The sequence below is a fragment of the Arvicola amphibius genome, chromosome 5, assembly GCF_903992535.2.
Source record: "Arvicola amphibius chromosome 5, mArvAmp1.2, whole genome shotgun sequence".
Classification (NCBI taxonomy): Eukaryota; Metazoa; Chordata; class Mammalia; order Rodentia; family Cricetidae; genus Arvicola; species Arvicola amphibius.
Genome location: NC_052051.1, coordinates 135,713,546 through 135,740,893, shown reverse-complemented (window position 1 = coordinate 135,740,893; position 27,348 = coordinate 135,713,546). Strand labels below are relative to the sequence as shown.

At 45.2% G+C, this 27,348-nt stretch overlaps 1 protein-coding gene across 1 annotated transcript in view; it reads right to left on the bottom strand.

The window, feature by feature from the left end:
* The window catches only part of Pde6a (phosphodiesterase 6A), a 61,071-nt gene extending 36,619 nt beyond the window's left edge, over positions 1-24,452 (bottom strand). Inside the window, 6 exon segments of the mRNA XM_038330647.1 lie at positions 2,242-2,306; positions 8,428-8,502; positions 12,711-12,851; positions 13,592-13,681; positions 14,502-14,654; positions 23,979-24,452. Coding sequence (XP_038186575.1) covers positions 2,242-2,306; positions 8,428-8,502; positions 12,711-12,851; positions 13,592-13,681; positions 14,502-14,654; positions 23,979-24,452 — 998 coding nt within the window.
* Positions 24,453-27,348: the final 2,896 nt, after the last annotated feature.

Here is a 27,348-nt window from a genome sequence, read left to right as displayed (position 1 = left end):
GGATGTGCTGCTACAGTGATGTCGGGCGTATCCTGACTGACTCAAAGGTTTGTATTAGGAAAAGGACTGCTTCCTTCCTTCCTTCCTTCCTTCCTTCCTTCCTTCCTTCCTTTCTTTCTTTCCTTTCCTTTTCAGAGTGGTTTTACAGTTTTAATGTAGGTACTGGAAAACGAGAACAAGTTTACCCTAGACCAACAGGTTTTCAAAAAACCTAAAACAGGTGACACAAGAGAGGGTTAAGCGGAAGGAGAAAGGTGACTGTTATTTGAGCCTGGTGAGGTGTGTTGGGTTAGTAAAGCACTGGGGGTGGGGATGGGAATGGGCTTGGAGAGATAGCTCAGTGGGTCGAGCACTGGCTAGTGGTGATTGCAGCGGTAGGTAGAGACTGGATCCCCAGAGCAAGCTGGTGAACTCTGGGTTCAAATGAGAGAGCAAGAAGACACTCAACATTGACCTCTAGCCTCTACATATGCACAAATGTGTGTACATTCACATTCTGTGGTAATGTATGTACACATATGCATACACACATGAGAAAAAAGAGATAAAGGAAGGAAGGAAGGAAGGAAGGAAGGACGGAAGGAAGGAAGAAGGAAGAAGAAAGAAAGAAAGAAAGAAAGAGAGAGAGAGAGAGAAAGAAAGAAAGAAAGGAAAGGAGGAAAGAAGGAAGGAAGGAAGGAAGGAAGGAAAGAAGGAAGGAAACACCCAGGAAAGCTGTGAGTTGTGCTAACGCAAAAGACACACAATGAGTTTCATAGTGTGAAGGTAGGAAAAGGGGTGGAAGCTAGGAATGGTGGCTCCTGCCAGTAATCCGAGCACTTGGGAATCAAGGCAGAAGAATCAGGAGCTGAAGGCCAGCCCAGACTACATGTGACCCTGTTTTTAAAAAGGGGAGGGGGTGGGGGATAAAGAAATAAAGAAAAATTGAAAGGAGAATAAAGGAGGTTTAGAGAGCAGCGTGTTTGAAGGTTGCACATTAGAAAATCTGAAGAGGAAAAAAATGTGCTCAGGAAAACTCAGACCTAGGCATGGGTTACACACCTGTAGTCCCAGCACTCAGGCAGGAGGATTATAAATTGGAGGCCAGCCTTGGATAGTAAGACTTTATTTAAAGTAAAGAAGAGAAAAAAGAGGGAGCGAGAGAAACGGAGGGAGAAAGAGGGGGTGGTGGCAAAGCACTGTTACTTTAGCTATTTGTTTTTGTGTGCACAGGTGTTTTATCAGTATGTCTGGCTGTGCATCATGTGAGTGTCTGGTGCCCTTTGAAGCTGTGGAGTTACAAGTGCACCATGTGGGTGCTGTAAATTGAATCCAGGTCATCCAGAAGAGCAGCCACTGCTCTTAAGCACTGAGCCATCTCGTCATCCTCAGAACCAGTTTTTATCCAAGCAGAAATGTGCTGGAATAGAGAGAGAACGCAGCAAGAGGGGAATGTAAGACTATTTCTCATCCTCAGCTAGCAAAAGACAGACCTGAGAACTGCTTCTCTGGGTGACAGAGGAGTATTTTAGGATTTGACCTGGTGACTAAGACTGAGTCAGCGTTTCCAGTTATCTCTACTGGCTCTGCAGGGAGGGAGCAGCAGCTGAAGGTGTGATCCTCTCACTGACTGCAGTTTATGGCGCCCACAATTAAGGCAAGAAAGTGAGTCTGTCTCCAGGAAGAGCTCTGGGCATGGCTCTTGGTACAGGAAGGGATTCTGGGAGATAAGTTTTCTGGAACACTCTGCTGACTAAAACAACTTATCCCAAAAGGGGTTGTGACTTCTCTGCTCCTGAAATTGTCCTCTACAGGCACCTGTAGCATCCTTCCTTTCCTGCCCTTCTCTAGATGTGGTGTTCCTTGGGGCCTGAGTCACTTTCTTTCCCAGCTTCTTATTTTTGCCCTTCCCTTTTATTGAACCCCAGAAGTGGCTCCACAGAAGTGGTTAAAAAGCCTCAATTTGAGACTATCATCTTGGGGGGGGGGGTGGAGGGGAGGTGATGCTGAGGCTGCTTGTTAACACAGGCTACTCCTTTTGATATATAACCCAGCATGCTTGCCTTTGATCTAGCTCTTCCCTTTGGGAGACTGGTTCCACCACCTTCTCAGTCTCATTGTTTGCCACCCTCCCCCTGCTCTCTCTGCCTCCAACCAAGGACATGACTGTTCAGAGTGTGCTCAGAGTTCGGTTTCAGGACCCACAGACTTAAGGTATTGGAAATATGCCTGAAGTTTTTCATGTCTGGAGATGAAACTTACGGGATTACTTTGATGTCTTCTTTGCCGTGCAGGATGTAGTCAATGACCTTGTAAAAGTTAATTTCCTGGCAAAAGAGGAAAATTACACACTGAGTCATAGCAGGGCTTCAATAGAAGTGCCCCCATGAAACTAGCCTGATTCTTCCTTCTTTGTTCCTTAAAAAGACAAAAAACAAACAAACAAACAAACAAAAAAACAAGGAAGAGAGCACACAAAGTTTACCCATGCCTAAAACATGGCACCCATACCCCTAACCCTGTCCTTCACTGCATCTGTCCTTGTTTTTCAGGGGCTCCAAGTTTGCCCCTAGCTCCCTCTAAGGTCAGCTCTGCTGCTCTCCAGCCTTCACTGTCCTTAACTGACCCTCAAAGAGGGTCATAGGAGGTCATAGACCTTCGTAGGACCAGCTGGCAGGTGGCTCTATTCCTCTTGCTCTCCATGAAAAATTCTATTATCTTATCAGGTTCCCTGCATGCCTAAGAGTGATAGGCAGTTTAGCAACCATCTCATGGATGAGAGCTAAGGTGCAGGAGAAGGAAGGAGTACTGTATATAGTGAGACATTGCAATGAGCCAGCATCAGAGCCTGGGTCCTTGATTTCTAGACCCATTTAACTATGTGATTTAGGGATAGAAGCCTAAAATACCGCTGCAGTATCTCTATGGCCTGGAACACAGCCACCCAGACAATGACCACTAGACTGTTGCCAGCCTGCAGACTAGTTGTTACTAAAACACTTAGCTGCATTTATTAAGAAGCATTGACTCCGCACTCAAGCCTCTCCCTCAGCTATTAGATCTCTTTTCATTTGTAAAAACAGTGTGGTTACAGGAGTCTGGCTAATTCGCTTGTTTGGATTGTGTATGTGTGTGGGAAGGGTGTGTGTGCATGCACAGATTTGTGCGGCAGGTGTGTGAACCTTTGTGGGTGTGGGAAAACCAGCCAAAGCTGTTTAGTGCTGTCCTGCACCACTTTTTATGTGCCTTTGAGGCACGGTGGCCCTGACAGGCAAGCCCAAAGGATTCGCTTTTCTCTCTGCCTATCCTTCCCATCATGGTTGCAAAGGAAATAACCACTGAGCCATCTCTCCATCCCAGTTTGTGTGTGTGTGTGTGTGTGTGTGTGTGCTCATGTGCACACATCACAGCAAAGGTGGGGAGATCAGAGGACAACTTGTAGGATTTGATTCTTTCTTCCCGTATTGTGGGACCTGAGTTTGATGAGGGATCAAACTCAGATCATCAATCTTTGTGACATGCACCGTTGCCTGCTGAGTCATCTTACCAGCTCTGTTGGTTAGTTTTTTTTTTTTTTTTTTTTTTTGAGACAAGATTTAATGTAGTCTTTTCTAGCTAGTCTCAAACTTGATATGCAGCCGAAGTTGACCTTAAGCTTCTGACCTTCTTGTCTTGACCTCTCAAATGCTAGAATTATAGGCATGCACCAAATGCTAGAATAACAGGCATGCACCAAACGCTAGAATTACAGGCACGCACCAAATGCTAGAATAACAGGCATGCACCAAATGCTAAAATAACAGGCACGCACCAAATGCTAGAATTACAGGCATACATCAAACATTAGAATTACAGGTCTGCACCAAATGCTAGAATTACAGGCATGCACCACCACCTAGCTCAGGGATCTGGATCTTGAATCTGACTCCCAAAGAAAAACTACAGAAGGCTCTCACTCTCTACCAGTTAAAGAAATGGAATTACAGACAAAGAACTCTGCCAGGCTCAGAGTGCATGAGAATCTTCCATCCTATAAACCTCATTCTTGTCTCAGTATTTGCCACAGCGACAAAAATCTTATCGATCTTAATATCCCATCCTACCTATGAGTTTCAGTTGCAGGTGGTGAGTTAGCAGGATGTATCTAGGACCAGAGTGCACATATTCTCTGACTCAGCATCTCCACATACAGAAATGCATCCTATAGACAAGTTCTCAAGGATGCCTGTCATGTCCACAGGTCTCAGCCTCATTACTTTAAAAGGCCTTGCAACAATGCCAAACCTAAGCCGGGCGGTGGTGGCGCACGCCTTTAATCCCAGCACTCGGGAGGCAGAGGCAGGCGGATCTCTGTGAGTTCGAGGCCAGCCTGGTCTACAAGAGCTAGTTCCAGGACAGGCTCTAAAAAAGCTGCAGAGAAACCCTGTCTTGAAAAACAAAAACAAAAACAAAAACAAAAACAAAAAAAAAACAATGCCAAACCTACTCTGTGAGCAAGTTATGTCAGAAGCATAGATCAACATGCCTACGTCCTTCTACAATGTCAGAATTTATTGAATAACAAGTTCACAACTATGTCAATTTCAATGGCTTAAGTTCACCAATAACTATTGATTTCACTTGGCATTTGTGGCTTTGGGTAGTCCTGTTCTTTTTTCCAATCTGATCTTAGATACAAATATTAGCTCTCAGGTTGTGTATTACACTTCACATAGTGGTGTGTGAGTGTGAGTGTGTGGGAGGGGGGTATGAAGCATGCTATACAAGAGTTGAGAACTCAGTACTTATTGATCCATGACTCATGCATAGGCTGGTCTGAAAGGACTGGAGAATGCTGCAGTATCCAGCATTAGGTACCCCTTATTTTCTATGATCCAAGTACAGGGTTGCATTCATTCATTCAATAGTCACATGTTCAGTGGGCTCACAGGCCTGGTTTTTCTGCATTATTCGTTTATTCATTAGTCTCATGTGTTCTGTGGGCTCACAGGCCTGGTTTTTCTAAAGCAGTTTTGTTTTACTTTTTGATTCTTTTATTTTTTTTGTTTTTGTTTTGTTTTGTTTTTACCTTTTGAGACAGAGTCTCACTATGTAGATTTGGATAGCCCAGAACTCACTAGGTAGACCAGGATAGTTCTCTGCCTCTGCCTTTGCCTCCCGAGTATTGGGATCAAAAACACGTGACCTGGTTTCTGATATAGTTTTGATGCATATATCCATATGTTCCTTATTTAATATGATACATTCAGAGGAAGGCATACTTTCTTCGCATAAATGAGTTATCAGTATGCCTCGTGGTTGGTACTGGACAGATGGTGGCTGTTTGCTTGCACAAATGACAGACCAAATCATTCTTAATCAGTACTTGTGCTCGAAATGGAACCAACTGCTGTTTTATAATGAGGAATCACTCACGGCAAGGCACAGCCTGAAGATACTATTCTCTACAACACGGAAGAACTTTGAACAGGCCACACCTGATGGCAACTATCCCTGGGAAAGTGGTTGAACAGATAGAGCCCGCATCTCCTCTGTGCACAGTGGGTTACATCCCCACAAAACCCGTCGTAAGCTGAGCTACTGTAAAGCACTGGGCTTTAGTGACTCATGCCAGTAGTCTTAACATTTTCAGAGCCCGAGGCAGGAGGACTGTGAGTTCTGGACCCACCTGAACTATACTGAGAGACTCTGGGCCAGATAGTAGTCGCATCTATAATCCCAGCAATCAGGAAACAGAGACAGGAGGGTCACTACAAGTGTAAGGCCAGCCTGGGCTACATAGTAAGTTCCACGCTAGCCTGGACTACAGAGTAAGACCTTGTCTTTAAAAAAAAGACAAGAAATAGTTCTCAAACATCCCAGCTGAGAAACGCAGGCTGATGTGGAATCTAGGAGGTGAGCGTGTGGTCACTGCTGCTGCCAGCGTGGCTGACAGTGTTGTGCCAAAGGCAGTTGCCACGGGGGCTCTTCCGAAAAGTTCCCAGCATGTCTAATAGGTTTGGTTAGGGTGTTGGATTTTTATTTATTTTGCTTTTTCTGAAACCTACTGGAGAATCAATTTGCTTTCAGAAAAAGAAAAAAAGCAACAAAATAGAATCAGTGTGTTAGGCAAAAGAGGGCTCTTTCTACACACTGTAGCTGCTGTGTATGAATTCACAGGTTCTGGAAAACCAAACCAGAGCCATCAAGGGCACCTTTGTTACGTTCTGCTGAGCAGCAGACACTGTGACACCAGGGTCTTTGAAAGAGTCACCAGTACATTGGTAAACAAACCATGAGGCCTGAAAGTTTGGCAGTTCGAAGACAAGCAATGTGTTTTGGTTTTTTTCCATCAGGCCTAATTAGCCTGTACAACTTTTTCATACTTTAGACACACACAAGACGTTTTACTTTCTGAAGGAGATGAAATGAAATACAGCTGGCTGTTGGCGGGCTTTGGACCTAGGATGGAGGGAGGAGTGGTTAAAGTCAAACACCGTATTTTTAAAAGTGCATTTGAATTCAGCCAATACAGCAGAAGTCACCCTGGAAGGCAAAGGAGACCACAAGAAGGCATGTTTGTGATGGCAGTCATCAGAGAGAAAAGCACCCAGATTTTTAATCTGTACAAATGATTTGGCCTTACCAGATCTCCTCAAGTGTCCAATGGGAAAAAATTAAAATAACTTGTTCATAGACATATTAAAAAGAATGATGTGATAGCCAGGCCTGCTGGTGCAAGTCTGTAATTCCAGCTACTTGGGAGTCTGAAGCAAGAGCATTGGAAATTCAGGCACCTCCTAGGGTAAATGGGTGAGTTCAAGGCCAGCCCATGCAATCTGTCTCAAAAATAAAAGCAATTTTAAAAAAATAGAAAAAAGGCGGAGGAAGTGGTAAACACTTGCCTGGTATGCATGGGCCCTGGGTTCAAACCACGGTACCACAGAACAAAACAGCTCAGGCACAGCACCCGGCAGACGAGATGCAACTGGCCAGTTCTGGTTTGATACTAGAATGCCTACTGCGTGTTGGTGGGAGATTAGCACCACTGACCTAAGTCCTATGAACAGGTTGGCCTGTCCCAGGATAACAAAATAGGAAGGGGGCTTCTAGAAATGTCCCAAGCCCACACAACTAGCTAGTGTCAGAACTCCGGAGTCTCCCACTGTACCCACATTCATTAAAGGAAAATGTTTTGAGCCAGGTATAGTCCTATGTCTTTACTCATAGCACTCGAGAAGCAGAGACAGATCTCTGCAAGTTCAAGGTCAGCCTGGTCTACATGAAGAGTCCCAGAACATTCAGAACTGCATAAAGAGACTGCATCTGGTGTGCTCTGATGTTTTCCTGTGTATACTCTATGTGAAGGTGTCAAATCCCCTGAGACTGGAGTTACAGACAGTTGTGAACTGCGATATGGGTGCTGGGAATTGAACTCAGGACCTCTGGAAGAGCAGCCAGTGCTCTTAATCGCTGAGTCATCTCATCAGCCCATTCTTTCCCATTCTTAAATGAACAACAATACAAGGCTGACTAGTCTTTGCCAAGGCCATTTTTTGGTATGTCTGTGGGTTTTTGTGGGCTTCTCTTGTGTTTCTATGTAGTGTCCTAGAAGGCACACACTACCCAGCTACCATCTGAAAGGAACGCTGCCAGAGCCACCATACTGAACTTCCTGTCACATGAACAGCGGACACACTAACTGGTTCGGAAATTCAGAGTCAGTGTTGACTTTCTTTTCCCTTCCCTTTCCCGAGCAACCATAGCATTTGCATGTATAACCTGCTTACATGATACCCTGTGACCCTGAATTATGGAGGGGTCAGGGGCAAACAGGAGCACCCAACCCGGAGTGTGAACGATGGCTGACTAGGTAGCTCACGCTACTTTCTAACGATGCAGCTGTGACGTAGCTCCAATCAAATCTATCCTGTGGGCTTAAAGGTCCCATCTAACTCTCCAATCTTTTCAAAAACTGAGAACACTTTATGAAAAAATTTGACTATCATTATCCACCAGTTCAGTTTTGTTTTGTTTTGTTTTTTTTTTTAAGTCCAAACAAACAAGAACTTAAATGCAGGCAGCTAACGAGTGTATCAAGTAGTTGGGACTGTGCTCTGGCTACCAATTTGAACATTCTGGATTAGATTTGAAACCTCTTTTCTAGCTCCAAACTGCCTCTAACTTCCTGCTGGGAAGACCCTCAAGTCAACTGCGTGACATCTCTGGACTCATTCTTGTCTGCTGAATGTGGGGATCAATTCCTGCCTCATCTGCTCCTCTGGGTCCCCTCGACACTCCCGCAAGATATTAAACATTTGTAAGTGACAGGGTTGGAAAGGTGTGAAGAATTACTGTCACACAGGAGAAGCGACAGAGTGACTGATGATAGAGACAAATGACGAATGAGTGTCCTTCAGCAGAACCCCACCAAGCCTTGCCTATGGAGAAGACCACAAAGTGACTCACCCTTCCATCTGGAGTCCTGGGACCTGAGTAGGCTGGAGCCTCACCCATCAGAACTGGCCACACATCAAAAAATTCCTAGAAGTAAAATAAAACAATAATCACATGTTCTTATAAAGAGAAGCCTATATGAGCTGCCTACCACTGAAGCTGGAATGCGGAAAGATCACTGAAACCTGAGCTTGCCTGGAAGAGCGAAGTCAGAGAATATTCTTATTTGTTAAACATGGATAAACAGGATCTGTCTAATAAGCTGAAATACAGGTGATGAGTTGGGGTGTCCCCAGTGTTGTAGGACACTAGATGGGGAAATGAGGTCTTGGGGCTGAGGAAATGGCTCAGTAGGTAAAAGCTCTTGCCAGCTAGTGTCAGGACGCAAGTTCAAATCCTGAGATCCCAGGTAAAGTAGCACATAGTAGCACATGTCTATAATATCGGTGCTCTTAGGGCAAAATGGGAGGTGGAGGCAGGAGGATTACCAGAAGTTCTCCAGCCTGTCTCACGCAATAGCAAACAATAAGAGGCCCTATCTCAGTCAACCTGGCAGGAGAGGTTTGACACCCAAAGATGTTCCCTGCCTCCACATATGGTGGCTTGTGCATACCCCCCCCACACACGGAAATATACACAAACCACACACACACACACACACACACACACACACAAATACTTTTTTACAGAGTAGGGTCTCTATGGAAAACAATCGAAGCATCTGGATGAGACCTAATAGAGCAATGAGACGCAGCTGTATGATCACATTGCAGTAGTGTCTGCCAATCAGAGAGGCATCATGACAACAGCAGTGGTGAGAAACATGAGCTCTCAAAATAAACCACACAATGCCACCGTCAACTCCAGAAATGTTGCTATTGACTATTAAAGTGTTGAAAAAAAAAAAAAAAACATTCAAAAGCCCCTGAAAGCTATTAAACGCAATAAGCAGGGCATGCTCCCGAGCCTGACTTTGTACTTGGGCTCCAGCACTCCAACATATACCCCTCCATAACAAACAAAGGCTGGGCCTGTATGGATGGGGGAGAAACTTAGACTTCCCACAGGGCAGGGAACCCTGACTGCTCCTTGGACTGGAGAGGGAGGGGGAAGGGGAGGGGAAGGGAAGTGGGAGGAGGGGAGGAGGTGAGAATTTGTAAAATTATATAATTTAATAAAAAAAAGAAAGAAAAATAAAAAGGCTGGGGCAGGAGCTGGGCTGGCACTCAGGCACTGCATTTGATTAGCGTGTACAAGGCCCTAGGCTCCATCCCCAGCTCTGGAGTAATAACCAAAGAGACATGTTTCTATTACAAATTAAATTTTAGTTAGTCACAGACAGCCAACCGGTCAGATTACACCTACATCAGACAAATGTGTGGCTGTAGCCAATTAAGTTGTCTTTATTCCATCCACCCTAGAAGAGTTCACTGCCCATGTACAGCTGCGCTCTTGATGGTTTCCTGTCTGGGGGCCACCTGATTCATGAATCATCCCTTACTGAACTTACTTTATCTTGAGTTTTTCTTTTTACCACGACCTAAGACACAAGAGGAAGATAGAGAAAGGCGGGTGGGGGATGGAGTTCGGTTGGTAGAGCGCTTGCCTAGTGTGGCAGTCTGAATGTAATCGAGCCCCCATAATCTCATAGGGAGTGGCTCTATAAGGAGGTGTGGCTTTGTTGGAGTGGATATGGCCTTACTGGAGGAAATGTGTCGCTACAGGGGTGGGCTTGGAGGTTTTCTATGCTCAGGATGCTGTCCAGTGATGTCTCAGTCAACTTCCTGTTGCCTGAAAGATGTAGGACACTCTGCTATTTCTCTAGCACCATGCCTGCCTGCATGCCTCCATGTTCCCCACCATATGGTAATGAACTGAACCTCTGAAACTATAAGCAAGTCACCCCCATTAAATGTTTTCTTTTTTTTTTTTTCGAGACAGGGTTTCCCTGTAGTTTCTAGAGCCTATCCTGGATCTAGCTCTTGTAGACCAGGCTGGTCTCGAACTCAGAGATCCGCCTGCCTCTGCCTCCCTAGTGCTGGGATTAAAGGCGTGCGCCACCACCGCCCGGCTAAATGTTTTCTTTTAATAAGAGTTGCCATGGTCATGGAGTTTTTTCACAGCAATAGAAATCCTAACTAATACAGCCAGCATGCCTAAAGCCCTGTGCTCCATCCGACCCCAGCATGGAATAAAATGAGTGTCGAAGCACTTGCCTGGAATCCCAGCACTTAGGAGTAGAGACAGGAGGATTAGGAGTTCAAGGTCATTTTTGGCTACATAGCAAGTTCAAGACTAGGATCCAAGAGACCTTATCTCAAGAAAGAAAGGAAAAAGGGGAAAAGAAAGAACCAGAAAGAAGGTTTAGGAGAAGAAGCCACTAAGACTACACAGGCTTTTCCATCTGTGGCTTGTCTGCTGGTGTTCTTTGCATGCGGAGATACCAAGGTTGTGTTAGATCAAAGTCCAGAGAAGGTTTTCCTCGTCCAGGGCTCTCTCTGATCATTGAACTGTTAACACTTGGGGACAAATAGTGACCTGTTAGCCCTGCATTGCTGTGTGTAGATGCCACCCTTTATGCCTTCTTCCTTTGAGAGCACTCATCCTGATGAGTGCAAACAGAAGGAAAGCTCACAGAAAGTTCAGATGCCACACCCTCGGCCTTCTGTCCAGATGCACTCTTTTGCTAGATTTCTGACAACAGAAGGAAATTCCAGCCTGGGTGACCATGTGAACTGGGAACCTACCAAAGCCCCATGTCCTGTTTGCAACTTGTTTATGATGCATACAACACACTACAGACCTTAGAACATGGATTCTCAACCTTTGGGTCGCGACCCCACTGAAAAACTTCTATCTCTAAAGAAAGATTTACATTACAATTCATAACAGTAGTAAAATTACAGTTATGAAGTAGCAACGAAATAATTTTATGGTTGGGGGTCAGCACAACATGAGGAACTGTATTAAAAGGTCACAGCATTAGGAAGGCTGAGAACCGCTGCCCTAGAAGAATTTAATATCTCCTGAAGAAGATAAGCAATAACTCAGTTGCTGCTAGGAATGGCAGGTAGAGAAAAAGAAATACTCAATTTGAAGTTACTAATTGTGAAAAGGTAGGAAATACAGGGAGAAACTACAAGAGCTATAAAACATAGTGAAGAACTCTAACATAAAACACCAAATTCAGAGATCTCTTCACAAGTGAACATCAAGACATTGTACACGCATACTGAAATCAGGGCAGTATGACACTGTAGAATAATAGAAAATCAACCAGTGTAACAGAGTAGAGATTCCAGAAACCAAGCCAGGGAAAGATGGGCTTTTCAACGGGATGGTGACAGCAGGTGGCCTTTTTGTTAGAGCAATGGGGAAGAGCGGGTCTTTTCCAGATGAGGTAATGGTAGGTTGGGTGTCCACGTGAAATAGTAATGTTTATCATGTATCACAGTATACATTAAGTTTTTCTGGCATACTATAGAGCTACATGTAAATTCCATAAAAATAAAGCTTACATGGACTGGCATAAATAAATACCTTCCTGTTCTTGGGAGCTAGAAAAAGACTTCTTAAACAGTCTAGTGGCTTCATAAAAGTCACTAGCCATAAGAAAAATTGATTCCTTAGACTACACTATGACTCTGATTTATATTCACCAAAACATGCTTTTAAGAAAAAAAAAGCACTGATTTGGAGAGGACATCTGTGGGACAGCAGGGACATCGTCTGTGAGACAGCAGGGGACATCTGTGGGACAGCAGGGACATCTGTGGGACAGCAGGGACACCTGTGGGACAGCAGGGACATTGTGGGACAGCAGGGACATCTGTGGGACAGCAGGGGGCATCATCTGTGGGACAGCGGGGAACATCTGTGGGACAGCAGGGACATCTGCGGGACAGCAGGGACATCATCTGTGAGACAGCAGGGGATGTCTGTGAGACAGCAAAGGACCTGGGTCCACACTTGCAAAGCCATTAGCAGGATGGCTCCAGGGTAAAAGCACTTACCAGGAGAGCCTGATGACCTGAGTTCAATCCCCCAGAATCTTCGATGGAAGGAGAGAGCTGATTTCCAAAAGTCGTCCTCTGACCGCTACACCTGTGCTATGTATGGCCTGCTCCTCTCCCATCAGTTCTGGGAGTCAAACTCAGGTCCTCGTAGTTCTGAGGCAAGCACATTACTAGCCGAGCTGTCTCCCTAGCGCTCGTGTAAAATCCTCCACAGCCATGCAGACTCACCCAGGCTGTGTCCTGTGCTAGGTGAATCTGGTGTCCTTGAAATTGTCTTACCTTCTGTTTGGTCATGTCTAAGAGGCCTACAGAGTATCTGTCACAGTTGAGGAAAGCACGGACTGTGTACAGGGCTTTGTGGAACTGTCTCTCTATATCCGTGAGCTCTTCAAAGACCTTGCTCCCAGACCACAGCAGTATCTGCAAACATTTGAAAAAGAATGATCAGAGTTGTTGAAAGTTTCTTAGAAAATAACAATTCTGCAAGGCTTTCTAGTTTACTCCATTTAACTCTCACAATAACCTAGAGAAATAGGCTCATTCGCCCCATTTTATAGGTGGAAAAAACTGAGGCATTGGGTCCAAACTTTTTCCATTTATTTTATCTCATGTGTTATTAATGATATATATTAAGCACAGGGTTTAGGGATGCAGATCAGTAATACAGGTCTTGAGTTCAATCCCCAACACTGCAAAAACCATACAATAAAATAAATAATAAGCAGTTGAAGTACCCTACATATGTCCTCTTATTTATTTTGATAACATTCTTTTGAGAATGATATATAATTATTCCCATGTTTTGTTTTGCTTTGCTTGTTCGTTTCGGCAGGGTCTTGAGTAGCCCAGTCTGACCTCCACATTCCTGATCTTCCTGCCTCTGCCTCCAGAGTGCTGGATTGACAAGCTTGCACCACCAGGCCCATCTTACGTATCCACCTTGTCAGAGAGGTTTAGCAACTTGCTGAAGGTCTGCCAGCTCATTAGTGAGCAAACGTTCAAATCCAAGCTCGACTGCTCTAGGATACAACTTTATATGCATCCGTCACCTCCTAAAACAGGGCACTCCCACTAGGCACGGCTTGGATTCACAGTACCTTCACACCTACTGCCCTGATGATATCAATGTTTCAGTAGAAGGACATGCTCAGGCTACTCACCTGGCCACGCCGAGTCTCACAGCTGTGCAGGTAACTCAAATGGTACACCTTCATGATCAGATTCACGAAGTTGAGGTACTTGAGAAGAATCTACAGATTCAAACAGCAGATGAGACAGAGAATTCCTTCCTCTGGCCGCTTCCGCCGCCAGCAAATGTCTGACCATCGTTAAAACTTGCACAGAGGCAGTTTGCGCAGTTGAACCATGAGTGGCCGCATGAATGGAAAGTCACCATGCTTGTTGATTTATTGAGAGTGTATTAATGAAAATAACTAGTATTTATTGAACTTGGTGGCCCGATGTTAAGTCACTGGTGGATGTTACCCAATCATTACAAGCCACTCTGAGGTAGACACTGTGAAATCACCGATACTTTACAAATTAAAAAAATAGGTTCAGAGAAGAAAAGTGATTTGTCCAAATAAAACAACAAGATTCTGGAAGATCCAGAACAAATACCTCTCATTCCTAACTCCAAAATCCAATGTCTGGACAGTCATATTCCCCTGCCTCCCTCAGAGATTAGCATATGGACCCCGCCCCCTTTCTCTTAGTTTTTGAGACAGGGTCTGTCTAATATATAGTATGCAATGCCCTAAAACTCATTATATAGACCAGGCTATACAATTATAATTATAATTGTGCACCACCAAATTGTAACAATACTCCTGCCCCAGCTTCTCAATAACAGAATTACAGGCATGGGATGACATACTTGGCTTGTCCTCCTGACATATATACATATATGTATATATATGTATATATATGTATATATATATATGTATATATATATATATATATATATCTTATATATGGGGGGACTAAAGCCAAACCAAGTGGCAAGGTTGGGGAATTCCATGAGCAGGAGGAATGGGCTAGCATGATGTCCTCAATCTCAAGCAGTCTTACCTCTTCGTCTCTCTTGGTGAAGTGAGGTCCATCTATTTTATTCACAGCCATGATTATGGCTACCACGTCCTTCCCATTCATGATAGGGGAAGCCAGGATGTTCTTGGTCTGATACTCTGTGAGTTCATCCACAAAGTTACAGAAATGCTCATCCTGAGAGAAGGCAGAGACAAGCCAATAACCACAAGGACGGGGGAGCATCTCAGAGCCCCTGCTGTTCATCTGTTTCCCCTTTGGCAAGGGCAGAACAATTTGAAGTGATCATGTACACCTCCAGCATCCATCAAAAGAAGAAGGCCTGAGAGGCTTCCACAGAGGACAAACGCTTCAGGGCAACGAAGCCCAAGGTGGAAACGTAAATGGAAACCGTGAGGGCATAACCATGAAGATGCCAGTGGGCATTGCCCATGGCAGTCCATCTCATCCTTTCATCTTCATCCTCCCAGCAGCCTTTGAGAGAGAGACCAACAGCCCACCTCACAGAAAGGGGATCCGCAACTCAAAGTTAACACAGCTTGGGAGCACTTAGACCCTGGCCTCAACTCTGCCCTGCTCGCATAAGCCCCAATGAAGTTACACTGGGGTCCACTCAGTGAACCAAAGGCTTTGTTATTTTCAGTCCCTACTCCCACCCAGTCTATTATTTATTCGGGTACAATCTCTCCATATATTCCATGCCAACCTTGAACTCCAGTCCTTCTGCTTCAGCCTCCCACAGGTGCTGGAATCGTAGGCAGATATTTTCACCTTTCATAACAAGCTGATTACAGTTTATATGGCCATTTCTTTTTTTTGTTTGATTGTTTGTTTTTGTTTTTTGAGACAGTATTTCTCTTTGTCGCTTTATTGTCTGCCCTGGAACTAGCTCTTGTAGACCAGGCTGGCCTCGAACGCACAGCCTGCCTCTGCCTCCCCAGTGCTGGGATTAAAGGCATGTGCCACCACTGCCAGGCTTTACATGGCCATTTCAGTGGCCCTCCCCATCCCAGAACTCTCTATGAAACTCTATGAAAGCGCTACTACATGCCAGGCCTACACCAAGTGGCTAAGACTAAAGCTCCCCACTGAGGAGTCCCTAACTGTAATTCTGACTGACATCTTGATTTGGTCAAGAAGTTCCTAGGAGACTAGTGAAGCAAACCTCTGGGCGTGTCTGTGAGGGACCTTCCAGAGAGGATCGCTGAAGTGGGCCCTACATGTCCGTGGCACCATCCCATGGGCTGGTGGGCCAGCTAGAGTAAGCCATGGAGTGGGGAAAGTCAACCTGGGACATCATCATTCCCTGCTCGATGGCCTCCATATGACCTGCCCTGTCCCTTCACACCTTCCCCATGCTGGACTCCTAGCCCCAAACCATGAGCCAAAGCATTCTTTCTTTCCTTCAAGTAAAAACATTATTTATTGTTATTATGGGAGAGGCATGATGTTTATAGTGAGGGACATGAGCCAGTGCTCGTGTGGCAATCAGAGAGGAGCTGTGGAGCAATTTCTCTTTCCACCTTTACATGGCTTCTGGGGATCACACTTGAGTTGTTCCCGAGTCATCCCAATGGCCTCCTTCTGTACTTTCTGTCAGGTAATTTGGTCACAGCAGCACAAGAGAATTTAATACAGACCCTAAGGGCTTAGCTGAAAACTGCAGACCTCAGAGGTGCACACACCCTGACTCCCAACCCTGAAGGCAGCCTGACAGGGCTTTGGCCAGGAAGGGGATTGTCTAGAGTCAGGAGAATTCACCTTTCTGTCTCAGACACTGTGGTAAATTTCCTGACTTCCCCATCCATGGGACATGAGCCAGCACAAATATGTCCTGTGTGTGCTGTTCTGAGAAGGGCGATTCAGCCGCACAGCCAATCCATCGACTGTCTCTAGAACTGAGGAGGCAGAATTTTCCCTACAGCTCATATTCCCGGTGTTATGCCCTGTATTTAGGGATTTCCCTCTGGACAGAGTGAGATTAAGCAAATAGGCAATGGCAGAAGGTCAGCGAAGTCGGCTCAAACGGGTGAAGGGTAAAGGAATTAAGATTAAGCCAGTCATGCTCCACTTGTATTAGCGGTTGAGGATTAATTAGAAAAGGCTGGAAGACAGCAGAAGCCCAGGAGTTTTCTGTGTCATTCTCGGCAGACACGGCTGAGTGCCTGAACTGTTCAGGGCTGGGCATGCTCAGATTCGTTCCAGTCAGTTCAGCTATGCAATACTTACCTTCGTCCAGGGCCTCATCTACCTCCGAGACAGATGTCTCTAAGTCTACCAGCACCCTCTTTTTTAGTGGGTTAGTCATTTTTCTCATTACTATGTTCAAATACCTGACAAATGCAACTTCGTGGAGAAAGGGCTTATTTGGGCTCCCAGTCTGAGGGGGTACAATCTACCCTGTCCTGGAAGGTGTGCTGATGGGAACATTAGCAACCAATCATATTGCATCAAGCCGCGAGGAACAAAAGGCAACCCGCTGCTTGCTGTGCTGTCTTTCCTTTATACTGTCTGGAACTTCGGCCCATGGAAATGATGCTGCCCACGGTTAGAGTTGCGCTTTCTACTTCAGTTAATCTGATCACAATACTCGCTGGGTGGTGGTGGTGCACGCCTTTAGTCCCAGCACTCAGGGGGTAGAAGCAGGTGAATCTCTGAGTTTGAGGCCAGCCTAGTCTACAGAGCAAGTTCCAGGATAGGCTCCAAAGCTACAGAGAAACCCTGTCTGGAAAAACCAAACCAAACCAAACCAAAAACAAAACAAAACAAAACAAAACAAAAGACAATAATCCCTCACCAATAGGCCTAGAGGTCTGTCTCTGAGTTGAGTCAAAGTCCAAGTTGACTCCATTTTATTAACCACCACTGAGTTCTCAGCCAAGGAACTCTTCACACACACTCCAGCCCCCAATTACTGGAGTCTACCTATAGCCATACCATAATAAATAGCAAACAATCACAACATAGGCCCTCAGTGGACCAGAAGCAGATGATTTTGGAGGTATCTCCACTCAAACCATTTATTCTAATTGTGTGTGTGTGTGTGTGTGTGTGTGTGTGTGTGTGTGTGTGTGTGTTATGCATGGGACTGAGGTGGAGGCCAGAGACATCTGCCTTGTTTCCTTGAGTCAGGTCTCCTATTGAACGTGAAGCTGGTCAGTTTGGCTAGACTGGCTGGCCACTGCACACTAGGGATCTGCCTGTCTCTGTCTCCCAGTGCTGAGGCTGTAAGCACAGATAGCCATACCTGACTGCTGTGTGTGGATGCTAGGGGTTTGAACTCAAGTCTTCACATCTATACAGCAAGTTCTCTTACCTACTGAGTCATCTCCTCAGTCCCAAACTATTGGCTTTAAAACCCAGACACAAGAGACATGGCTGAGGAAGGCCCAGTGTCGCCATCCATTCACTCAGGATTGACAGAATGCTTTCTGCTTGAGGCACTGCTGTGACCCCTGGAGCTACAGCAGAGAGCAAACGATTTCTATCCTGGTAAAACAGTCAGTTAAATAGAGGAGACAGAAAACAAAATAAAACGGTTCAGCATTCCCTCGGCAGCCTGAGATGATGTGCTCTGAAGGAAACAAACCAGAAATACCTTAGTGGTGAGGGGAGGGGTGGCAGCCTGAGCTGTTTGGGTTTGAACGGTAGTCTGGAAGCCTTCTCTGGAGACACAGCCCTGAGCTGGAAGCCCAGGGCAGACGAGTACGTTCATTCCAAGGAGGGGCATAATGACTGCAAAGTCCAGGAGGTAGGAATGGGCTTGGAAGACTTGAAGAAAAGAAAGATGTATGCATCTGAAGCCTTGGAAGGGAGGGAGATAATGGGGGGGGGGCACCAAGGTGAAGGAAAAGCCTCAGTGTTTATTAATTCATTTGTATATTCGTTTATTGTGCAGCAGAGTTTCTGTGTGTCTGAAACTGGCCTATAACTTAACTGCGTAGCCCAGTGTAGCCTCAGGCTCACCATCTTCCTGTCCTAGCCTCCCAAGTGCTGGGATTTCAGGTATATACCACCATGCCTAGATTTAAAGCACAACGCAGTTCTGCTTCTCATTCCTTATTCCCTAGTTCCTCCTTCCAAACACTCACAGTATTGGTTCTGTTGGACCCATGATGGATCTGTTACTTACTGAATAATAGTGATGTGCTATGCTCAGAGCCAGACAACTTACATACATAATAGAATTAAGTCACGTCAGCCCTTCCAAACAGAGCTACAGAGCTCTCCCTTCTCATTCATGGACTAGTCTCAACAGAGACAAGAAAATTGAAATAACTCTCTGAACCTGCTGGATATCAACAACAACAGAAGCAGGATGCCAGGTTAAATCTGAATTTCAAGTATGAAAAAAAAAAAAAAAAAGCATGAGAAAGCTTGTTTAAGCCGGGTGGCGGTGGCGCACGCCTTTAATCCCAGCACTCAGGAAGCAGAGGAAGGTGGATCTCTGTGAGTTCAAGACCAGCCTGGTCTACAGAGTGAGTTCCAGGACAGGCTCCAAAGCTACAAAGAGAAATTCTGTCTTGAAAAAAAAAAAAAAAAAGCGTGAATTTCAAGTAGATGATAATTAATTTTACTTGTAAGCATATCTTAAATACTGCGTGGGACATGCTTACATAAGAACATTACTCTTTGTTTATTTAAAATCCAAATAGCCTATCATCTTCCATTTTATTTGACTTGCTGATCACAAGTCTTTTAAGAACAAGAGCAGAAGAATGAGCAGGGATTTGCCAGGAATGCAGAAGTGTAGGAGAACCCTGGGAAACTTAGCTTGTAGTTTCACGTTCCAACAATGCAGTTATTGCAACCATTCTTACACTTTTTAGGACAATGAAGGCTCAAAATACAACTTTATAGAGGTTCAGAGACAACTTTGACCCCAGTCTTCTCTTCACCATCTTCTTTCTCCACTCAACCTCTAGTTACTGTTAGTAAGATCATGTCCATCCCAGAGCCTGACATTGAATGAGATTTCCCAAGTAGAACAAGCAAGCAACATGCCAACACTGAACACTCAGGACTTCCTGGTCTTAACTGAACTTTCAAGCAGTCCTGAGTCATTCACAGCCAGGGACGCTGCCCCGGACTCAAGGGCTTCTGGAAACATATGGGTGTGGCTGCGAGGCTGAACTTTCAGAGCTGAACAGAAAATAATAACAGATCAGCACGGAGGTTCATCACCCTTTCAGGCCTGGAGTCAGAGGACCTTCTCAAATCCTCAGTTCCACAACACCAAGGCCTACAAGGGGCTCAGCGCTTCTAGAGACTAAAAGACTCTAAAAGGAAAATTCCAGAAAGGCAAGGTTAGAATCTTTTCCATACTCTACAGTAGTGGAATGGATCTGTTACTTAGGATAGATCTTTACTAACAGTAATGGAACTGAAATAAGGAACAGGGACTGCCTATGTAGGCCTTGTGCCAGGAGGCTGGCAAAATAGCTCAATGGGTAATACACATATCCTACAAGTCTGGGCCCAGAATTTAGAGCCCCAGAATCAGTGTATAAGCCGGGTAGTTACGGCAACCCACCTGTAATCTCAGTATGAAGGGGCAGAAACAGGGTGCTATCAATGGTTTATAAATTAAATAGCTAGCCCAAGCAGACTAAATATTTGCCAAGGCTATGTTCTTAGGAAGTGACAATATTTGCACCCAGCTCTGATCTCAAGGCATAAGGTCACAACTCTTGAAATATGGTTGGAAATAATCTTTATTAAACAGCACTCCATTGACTCTAGAGAGGTTTCCAGGTGACCAAGGAGATGTCCCCAGCTTGTTCCTTGGACAGCAGAGGAAAGGGTGCCTGAACTGGCCTTGTCCTATAGTCACACTGATGATTATCTTGCATATCACCATAGAACCTTCATCTGGTGATGGATGGAGATAGAGACAGAGACCCACATTGGAGCACTGGACTGAGGTCCCAAGGTCCTTATAAGGAGCAGAAGGATGGAGAACATGAGCAAGGAAGTCAGGACCACGAGGGATGCGTTCACCCACTGAGACGGTGAGACAGATCTAATGTGAGATCACCAAGGCCAGTTGGAATGGGACTGATGGAGCATGTGATCAAACTGGATTCTTGGAATGTGGCTGACGGTGGAGGCTGACTGAGAAGCCAAGGACAATGGTGCTGGGCTTTGATTCTACTGCATGGACGGGCTCTGTGTGAGCCTTGTCAGTATGGATGCTCACCTTCTGGACCTGGGGAGAATTGGGAGGACCTTGGAACCCTGTAGGGAACCCTGACTGCTCTTTGGCCTGGAGAGGGAGGGAGTGGGGATGTTGGTGGAGGGGAGGGGAGGGGAGGGAAGTGAGAGGAGGAGAGGAGATGGAAATTTTTAATAATAATAAAATAAACAGCACTCCATCCCATGACCTCATTCTACAGATAAAGAGACGTGTGGCATAGCAGAGGGTTAAGAGCATGGGCTCAAGGCCAGAGATACTGAGTGTAGATTCCACCTGAACTTTATATCTGTGTCACTCTGAGCAAGAGTTTCCATGTTAGCATCTGTTGGCACAAGATAGTGAGAGCTATTGCCCAAGATTGTGTCTTCACAGTCTTGGGAGAATGTCCCAGAGTTTGGAGGGAAGTGAAAGGAGGCGCACTGCATCCAGCAAGACTCCCCCCAAAACCCTAGTCCTGGATGCCAAGTAGACATGCAGGGAGACATTAACCCCATGACAGTAGCCTAGCTCCCACACAGCTGGTGTCTGTAGCCCAGGCTGGCCTGAGACTTGACTTGGCCTAAGATAGTTCATGCTATCTTAGAATTCTCAGTGACTCTCTAAACTGCTGGATTTTTTTTTTTTTTTAGGAAAACAATCAGGTAATCACTGTTTGATAGCCCCTTTGAATTCTTATGCCAGATTGGGCTAATGCTTTGGTGACCTTGGGCAAACCCTCTCTCAAGACCTCCAGATCCCATTGGATGAGACGTGTGTGGTGTGTGTGTGTGTGTGTGTGTGTGTGTGTGTGTGTGTGTGTGCATGGACATACACACACACAAGTTTAGTACATTTATGTGCATTTGCAGGTAGAGGGCAATGGTCAGTCTTGGGTGCCGTTCCTTAGATTGCTGTCCACCTTGTTTTTCAAGACAGCCTCTCATTGTCCTAGAACTAAGTGATTTAGCTAGGTTATCTAGTCATTAAACCTCAGGTTCTGCCTGTCTTTATCTCCCCAGATCTGGGATTACACGTATATGCCAAAGTGGTTGGCTTCCTTTATTTTTTTTAATGTAGGTTCTAGGGGTTGAACTTTGGTTCTCATGTTTGCCCAGCAAGCACCTTGCTGACTAGGTTATTTTCCAGTCCTTCGTCTTCCCCTTTTAACCTTAAGACTATTTATCTGAAATAAATACAGAAGCAAGGGGAAGACAGTGTCACAAAATGTCCAGGAGGCCAGGCATATGGCACATGGAGGCAAGAGAACCTCTGTGAGTTCAAGGCCATTCTAGTCTACAAAGCAAGTTCCAGGCCAGCCAGGGCCACACAGTAAGACCCTGTCTCAAAATAACCAAACAAATAAAAATAATACAAAATGTGCAGGGGTTGGACCTTGAAAATGGTTAAATTGGATTCCTTTTCTTTTTTTATTTTATTTTATTGGTTTTTTGAGACAGGGTTTTTCTGTGGCTTTGAAGCCTGTCCTGGAACGAGCTCCTGTAGACCAGGCTGGCCTCGAACTCACAGAGATCTGCCTGCCTCTGCCTCCTAAGTGCTGGGATTAAAATGTGCACCACCACCTCCCGGTCTTAAACTGGATTTCTTAGGATGGCTGATATACTAGTAAATGAAGCCCCTGGCATCTGAGGATTAGCTTTCCGTGAGTGAATGGGAAATCCCTGAAAAAAAAAAAATCCCTGTCCTTTGGGCTGTGTTCATTAACCACTTGCTTTGTGCCTAACATTGTACAGGATCCCAGGATAAATACCAAATAAAGAAGGTCCTTGATGCTAGTGCTCACCTTGATGAATCACTTCAGGAAGGGGACAAATACGACAGAGGTGTTCCCAAGGAAGTGACTGTTGAGCGGAGATCTGAAGGGTAAGTGGAGTTGACTTGGGCAGGAGACCAAGCGGACCTGCTTTAGAGCTGTCCAAGTTAATAACCAGCAGGGAGATTGGGTGGCTCATGGGGATCTTTGTCAGACCTGTCAGTAAAATTCCACAAGCTGCAGAATTTGGTTGGCTTGCTTTGGTTTGGGTTTTTGAGGCAGAGTCTCTGTAGCCCAGGTGACCTGTGACTGGACCTTGTGGTTCACTTAGGCTTAGATCTCTCAGAGACCCTCTAGGCTTCTGGATTTTTTACAATGATCAGGTAATCACTGTTAGCATTTTCAGTAACGGGGCAATCAGCTCCCATGTCTCCTGCTATAAAATCTGAAGAAAAACAGTGTGTCAGTAATGCTTCTGTGAGGGTGTGAAACTCAATCTCATTGTGAAGCCATAGCAGACTACCAGGCGTGGTGGCTCACATTTAATCCTGGCACTTGGGGAGCTGAGACAAGAGGATTGCCAAGAGTTTGAGGTCATCCTGGGCTACCCAGGGACTTCTAGGCCATCAGGGGATGCCAAATGAGTCAGTCAGTCAGTCAGTCTGTCTCTCTCTCTCCTCCTCCCTCAGAGTATAGTAAACACAATTTAACAAATGCCCTAACAAACACATGGGGGGGGGGATTAAATAAGTCAAAATGGAAGGGCATTTCTGTAAAATATTTGTGGGTTTGTATGATTTTCAAAAAAAAAATATTTCTTCAAATACACCAACTTTCCAGAAAGCGAAGACAGACTGAGGAGCGCGGTCTCAGCTGGGAGTGGACTAGAGACAGAACTACATCGGTGTACACGAGATGCCTGGAAAACACTGCATATGAACTACTAGATGATTGTGTTATGTGGGCTTTGTGCTCCTCGAATTCCACCACTGTACTGTGGAGATGGAAGAAATGTCCTGTTCTGGAAATACAGAATGAAGGCTGTATGGGCTAAAGCGCATGCCTGAAACTTCCTTCTACCAGGTCACAGAAACAGAGAGAGAAGCAGATACAAGATGTTACTAATTGGTGAATATGACTGAAAGGCACACAGTTCTTTGTAGTATTCCAAACTCCTGCTAGCTTGGAATAATCCCTTTTTTTCTAAATAAAAAGTTCTAATATCCCAGCACTCGGGAGGCAGAGGCAGGCGGATCTCTGAGTTCGAGGCCAGCCTGGTCTACAAGAGCTAGCTCCAGGACAGGCTCTAGAAACTACAGGGAAACCCTGTCTCGAAAAAAAAAAAAAAAAAAAAAAAAAAAAAAAAAAAAAAAAAGAAAAGAAAAGAAAAAAAAAGTTCTAATAAATTGTCAATAAATAATAAGATTGACAATAGAGTGTGATTTCATGTCGTGACTCGCCCAGGCTCCGTGGCCAGCAGCGACTCAGCCCACTTGGACCCTTGAACCCCAGAGAACTGTGTACCCCCAGAGCCTCTCATACAAGGAGAGCTTACCTCCTCTGTGTTGGGGACATTGGCGATCTTTTTGGAGTGTGCGACATGGCCCACTACACCCATGTCCAGAGGGAAGACGATCTCGGAGTCAGGCATCACCAAGCAGTCCTCCAGGACGGCATCCTTGTGGACATTGAAGAGCCTGGTGGCTAGCTCTGCGATGCCATTGCGGGTCCTGTACATGAACAGGCTCATGCGGTCAGCCTGCAGGAGGAAGCAGAGCTTCTTCATGACGTTGAATGTGCTTTTCTCAGCCTGTAGGTTCTCCTGAAAGTCCCGCAGAAGGTCAAAGATGATTTCACTCTCCTCCACGCTATTCACCGTGTGGTAGTTGCTGAAGTCCACCGCTGCCTCCTTGGCCCCAAGGAGGTCTGAGATGACCTTCCCCCGGTAGTGGTAATTATAGTATTGCTTGGCAAAGCCAATGTTTGAGTCCAGGAACTGCTCTACCTCCTCTGCTGTCACCTCACCCATGGTTGGGACTCCCTCTTGCTGCTCCCAAGAAGGAGTTCAGGCTCAGGCTTTACCAGGGCCGTTTCCCAGCAAATTGAATTCAATGTGTCCCGTGTCAGTCTGGACCTCTCTGGGTCTTGTCTGTAAATCTCACTGAGAAGGCCACACGGGAGCCGGAGCAAGCAGAGAGATTAAGTCATTAATACTTCCTAAGAATAAAAATTATGAGGCTCAGCATGTTCCAGATGCCAGTGGGCTCTGGGAGAGAGAACAGGAGTGGCTCCTTTTCATCTTGGTCTGATAAGGACTTAGAGAAGACATTCATCTGCACAGCACTCATGCAGAGGATGTTACAGGCAGCTCGGGAACAGCCTACTACCTACCCATAAATGTGTCCTCTCTGCCCCCAGTGACTTTCTTTGGACCTGTGACACCCATGCCTGACGATTACTATTTAGGAGATTGGTTTGGCTTCTTGGTCAATCAGAAGAGCTAACAAGAGTATCTATAGTCCTCCATGCTGGAAGGGTTAGAGCTTTAACACAACCACCTGCGAGCCTCCCTACCCGTTCCCCCAACCCAAACCTATGATAAAATGCCCTGACAACTCGCAACTTGGGGGGAAAGGGTGTATTTAAGTTAACAGCTTCAGGTTACAGTTCATCACTTGAGGGGGGTGGGGGTCATAACAGCAGGAGCCTGAGACAGCTGATCAAATTGCATCCATAATCAAGAGCAGAGAGAATGAATGCATGCATGACCTCTTGCTTGCTTGTGCTTGGCTTGACTTACCCGTTCTTCTACAGTTCAGAGCCCCTGCCTAGGGAATAGTGTTGTCCAAAGTAGGCTGTCTTCTACATCAATTATCTTAATTAAAGCAACTCCCAATCCCCCATTGAGACCATCTTCCCAGGTGGCTCTAGGTTGTGTCGAATTGACAGTTAAAGCTAGCCACCCACACTCATTCCCTCTTTCCCTAACCCTCCCAAGTGTGGGACTTCCGTTGCCATGGCTGCTCCAGGCTGCTTGTATTGTACACAGGTATATCATGGTCTAACCAGCTCTTGGCCTGATTTTGTAATTTCTGCACACAAGGCTTTCTTGGGTTTGTATTTCAATGGTTTCTAATTTTAGCATTCTAAGTCCCCTTGTAAAAAATAACACACCTTCCATAGTTTTATTATTAAAATAATATGTTCTCTGTAGAAACTAATGTAAAAGGACAATTAAAAGCACATGTGGTCCTACTGCTCAGAGGTAACCTCTAGTTAACAACTGATCCTTCCAGAGAGATTGACTTTTGAAAGTCTATTTCCTTTCAACTTGATCTTTTTCCTGGTTCTTCGATGTGCTTTTTCTGACTCTAGCCTGTACCTCCTTGGGTCGTTCATCAGAAATGCACACCGCAGTCTGAGGGCTATCAACTCTAGAGACTCTAGAAACACCAGCATTCTTCTTGATGTGCCTCTTCTGCACAAAAGGAAAAGCACGTGCTCTTTCTGCACGAACCTTCCCTTAGGTTCCATGACAGCCCAGTGCTGTGAGCAGTGCCTTGTCAATGCTGTGGAATGCATGACTGTAAGCAGTAGCTGGCCCTTTGAACTTTGTAAAGGGACTTTATTGTCAAGTGAATTATGTCCTTCCTTGTAAAGAGTAATAAATTCTCGGAGGCATTGGACCCATTTAGTACTATGTACAAAGGTGCCCCTCTCCACCCAGTGGAAATCCATGACTTCTGCACGGGTTAGTGCTGCAGAATTCTCAGTTCAGCACATTTGTGATTTTCATCTGTTTCGCCACGTGTGATGGTAGTTCATTCTTTCTTGTGGCTCCTCAGAATTCTTTTAGGGGGATGAACAAGTCACAATTTATTTATATATTATTTTGAAAGGGGTGTCCCTTACCCTGACAGTCCACATGACCGTCTGAACTTCTCTAAGCCAGACGCCTTTCCCAGTTCTACACAGTCTGCAGACTGTCAAGCTTTAGAATCACCCATCAACTCTTGTTACCTTAGCCCAGAAAAGTACACCACCTGCCCCCAGTTCCTGCCGATCTTCCCATTCTATTTCCTTTGCTGTGTTTATTCTTTCCAGAAATTCTCTTGGTTTCCCCGCCCTTGTTCTCCTCACTGTCTTCCCCAGTGGACTGGGAGCTTCCTGAGGACAGGGACCTACCAGTGTTTTCTCCCTAAGCCTTCTTCCAGGGCTGTCTGGAGCATCCTTGGAGCACAGCATTGTTTTGTTTTTATTTATAAGTTTTAAATGTTCTTGACTGCTGAACCTTATGAAATATAGGAAGACTTAATCCCAGCACTCGGGAGGCAGAGGCAGGTGGATCTCTGTGAGTTTGAGGCCAGCCTGGTCTACAAGAGCTAGGTCCAGGACAGGCTCTAAAAAAGCTGCAGAGAAACCCTGTCTCGAAAAAACCAAAAAAAAAAAAAAAAAAAAAAAAAAAGAAAAGAAATATAGGAAGACAAAAAAGAAAATTAAAGATGAATTTTTTTTTCATGCTTTAAGGTTTTGGAAATGCTTGCATATGCCAGACTAACATGGTTTTCCCACCTTTGTCGGCTGTCATGGACATCTTTCAAAGGTACTTCACATCCACTGTAATACTGCAGAGTATTCCTCTGTGCTGTGGCACCATCTTCAACATCTTCGACAGCAAGGGTTCCTCACTTTGGCCTCATTGACATCTTGAGTCCAATAGTTCTTCGTTGTAGGAATCTGTGATATACACTAAAGATACTTATCTCAGTTTCCACTCACTAAATGCCAGAGAAGTCCCTTGAAATTGCATTAATTAAGAATAACATGGACATTTCCCTGTGCCCTCTGAGAGGTAAACGGGTCTCCATAGTTAGATATTTGGATTTCTTTTTTAAAATATTATTTTTACTTTTGTTGATTGTGTA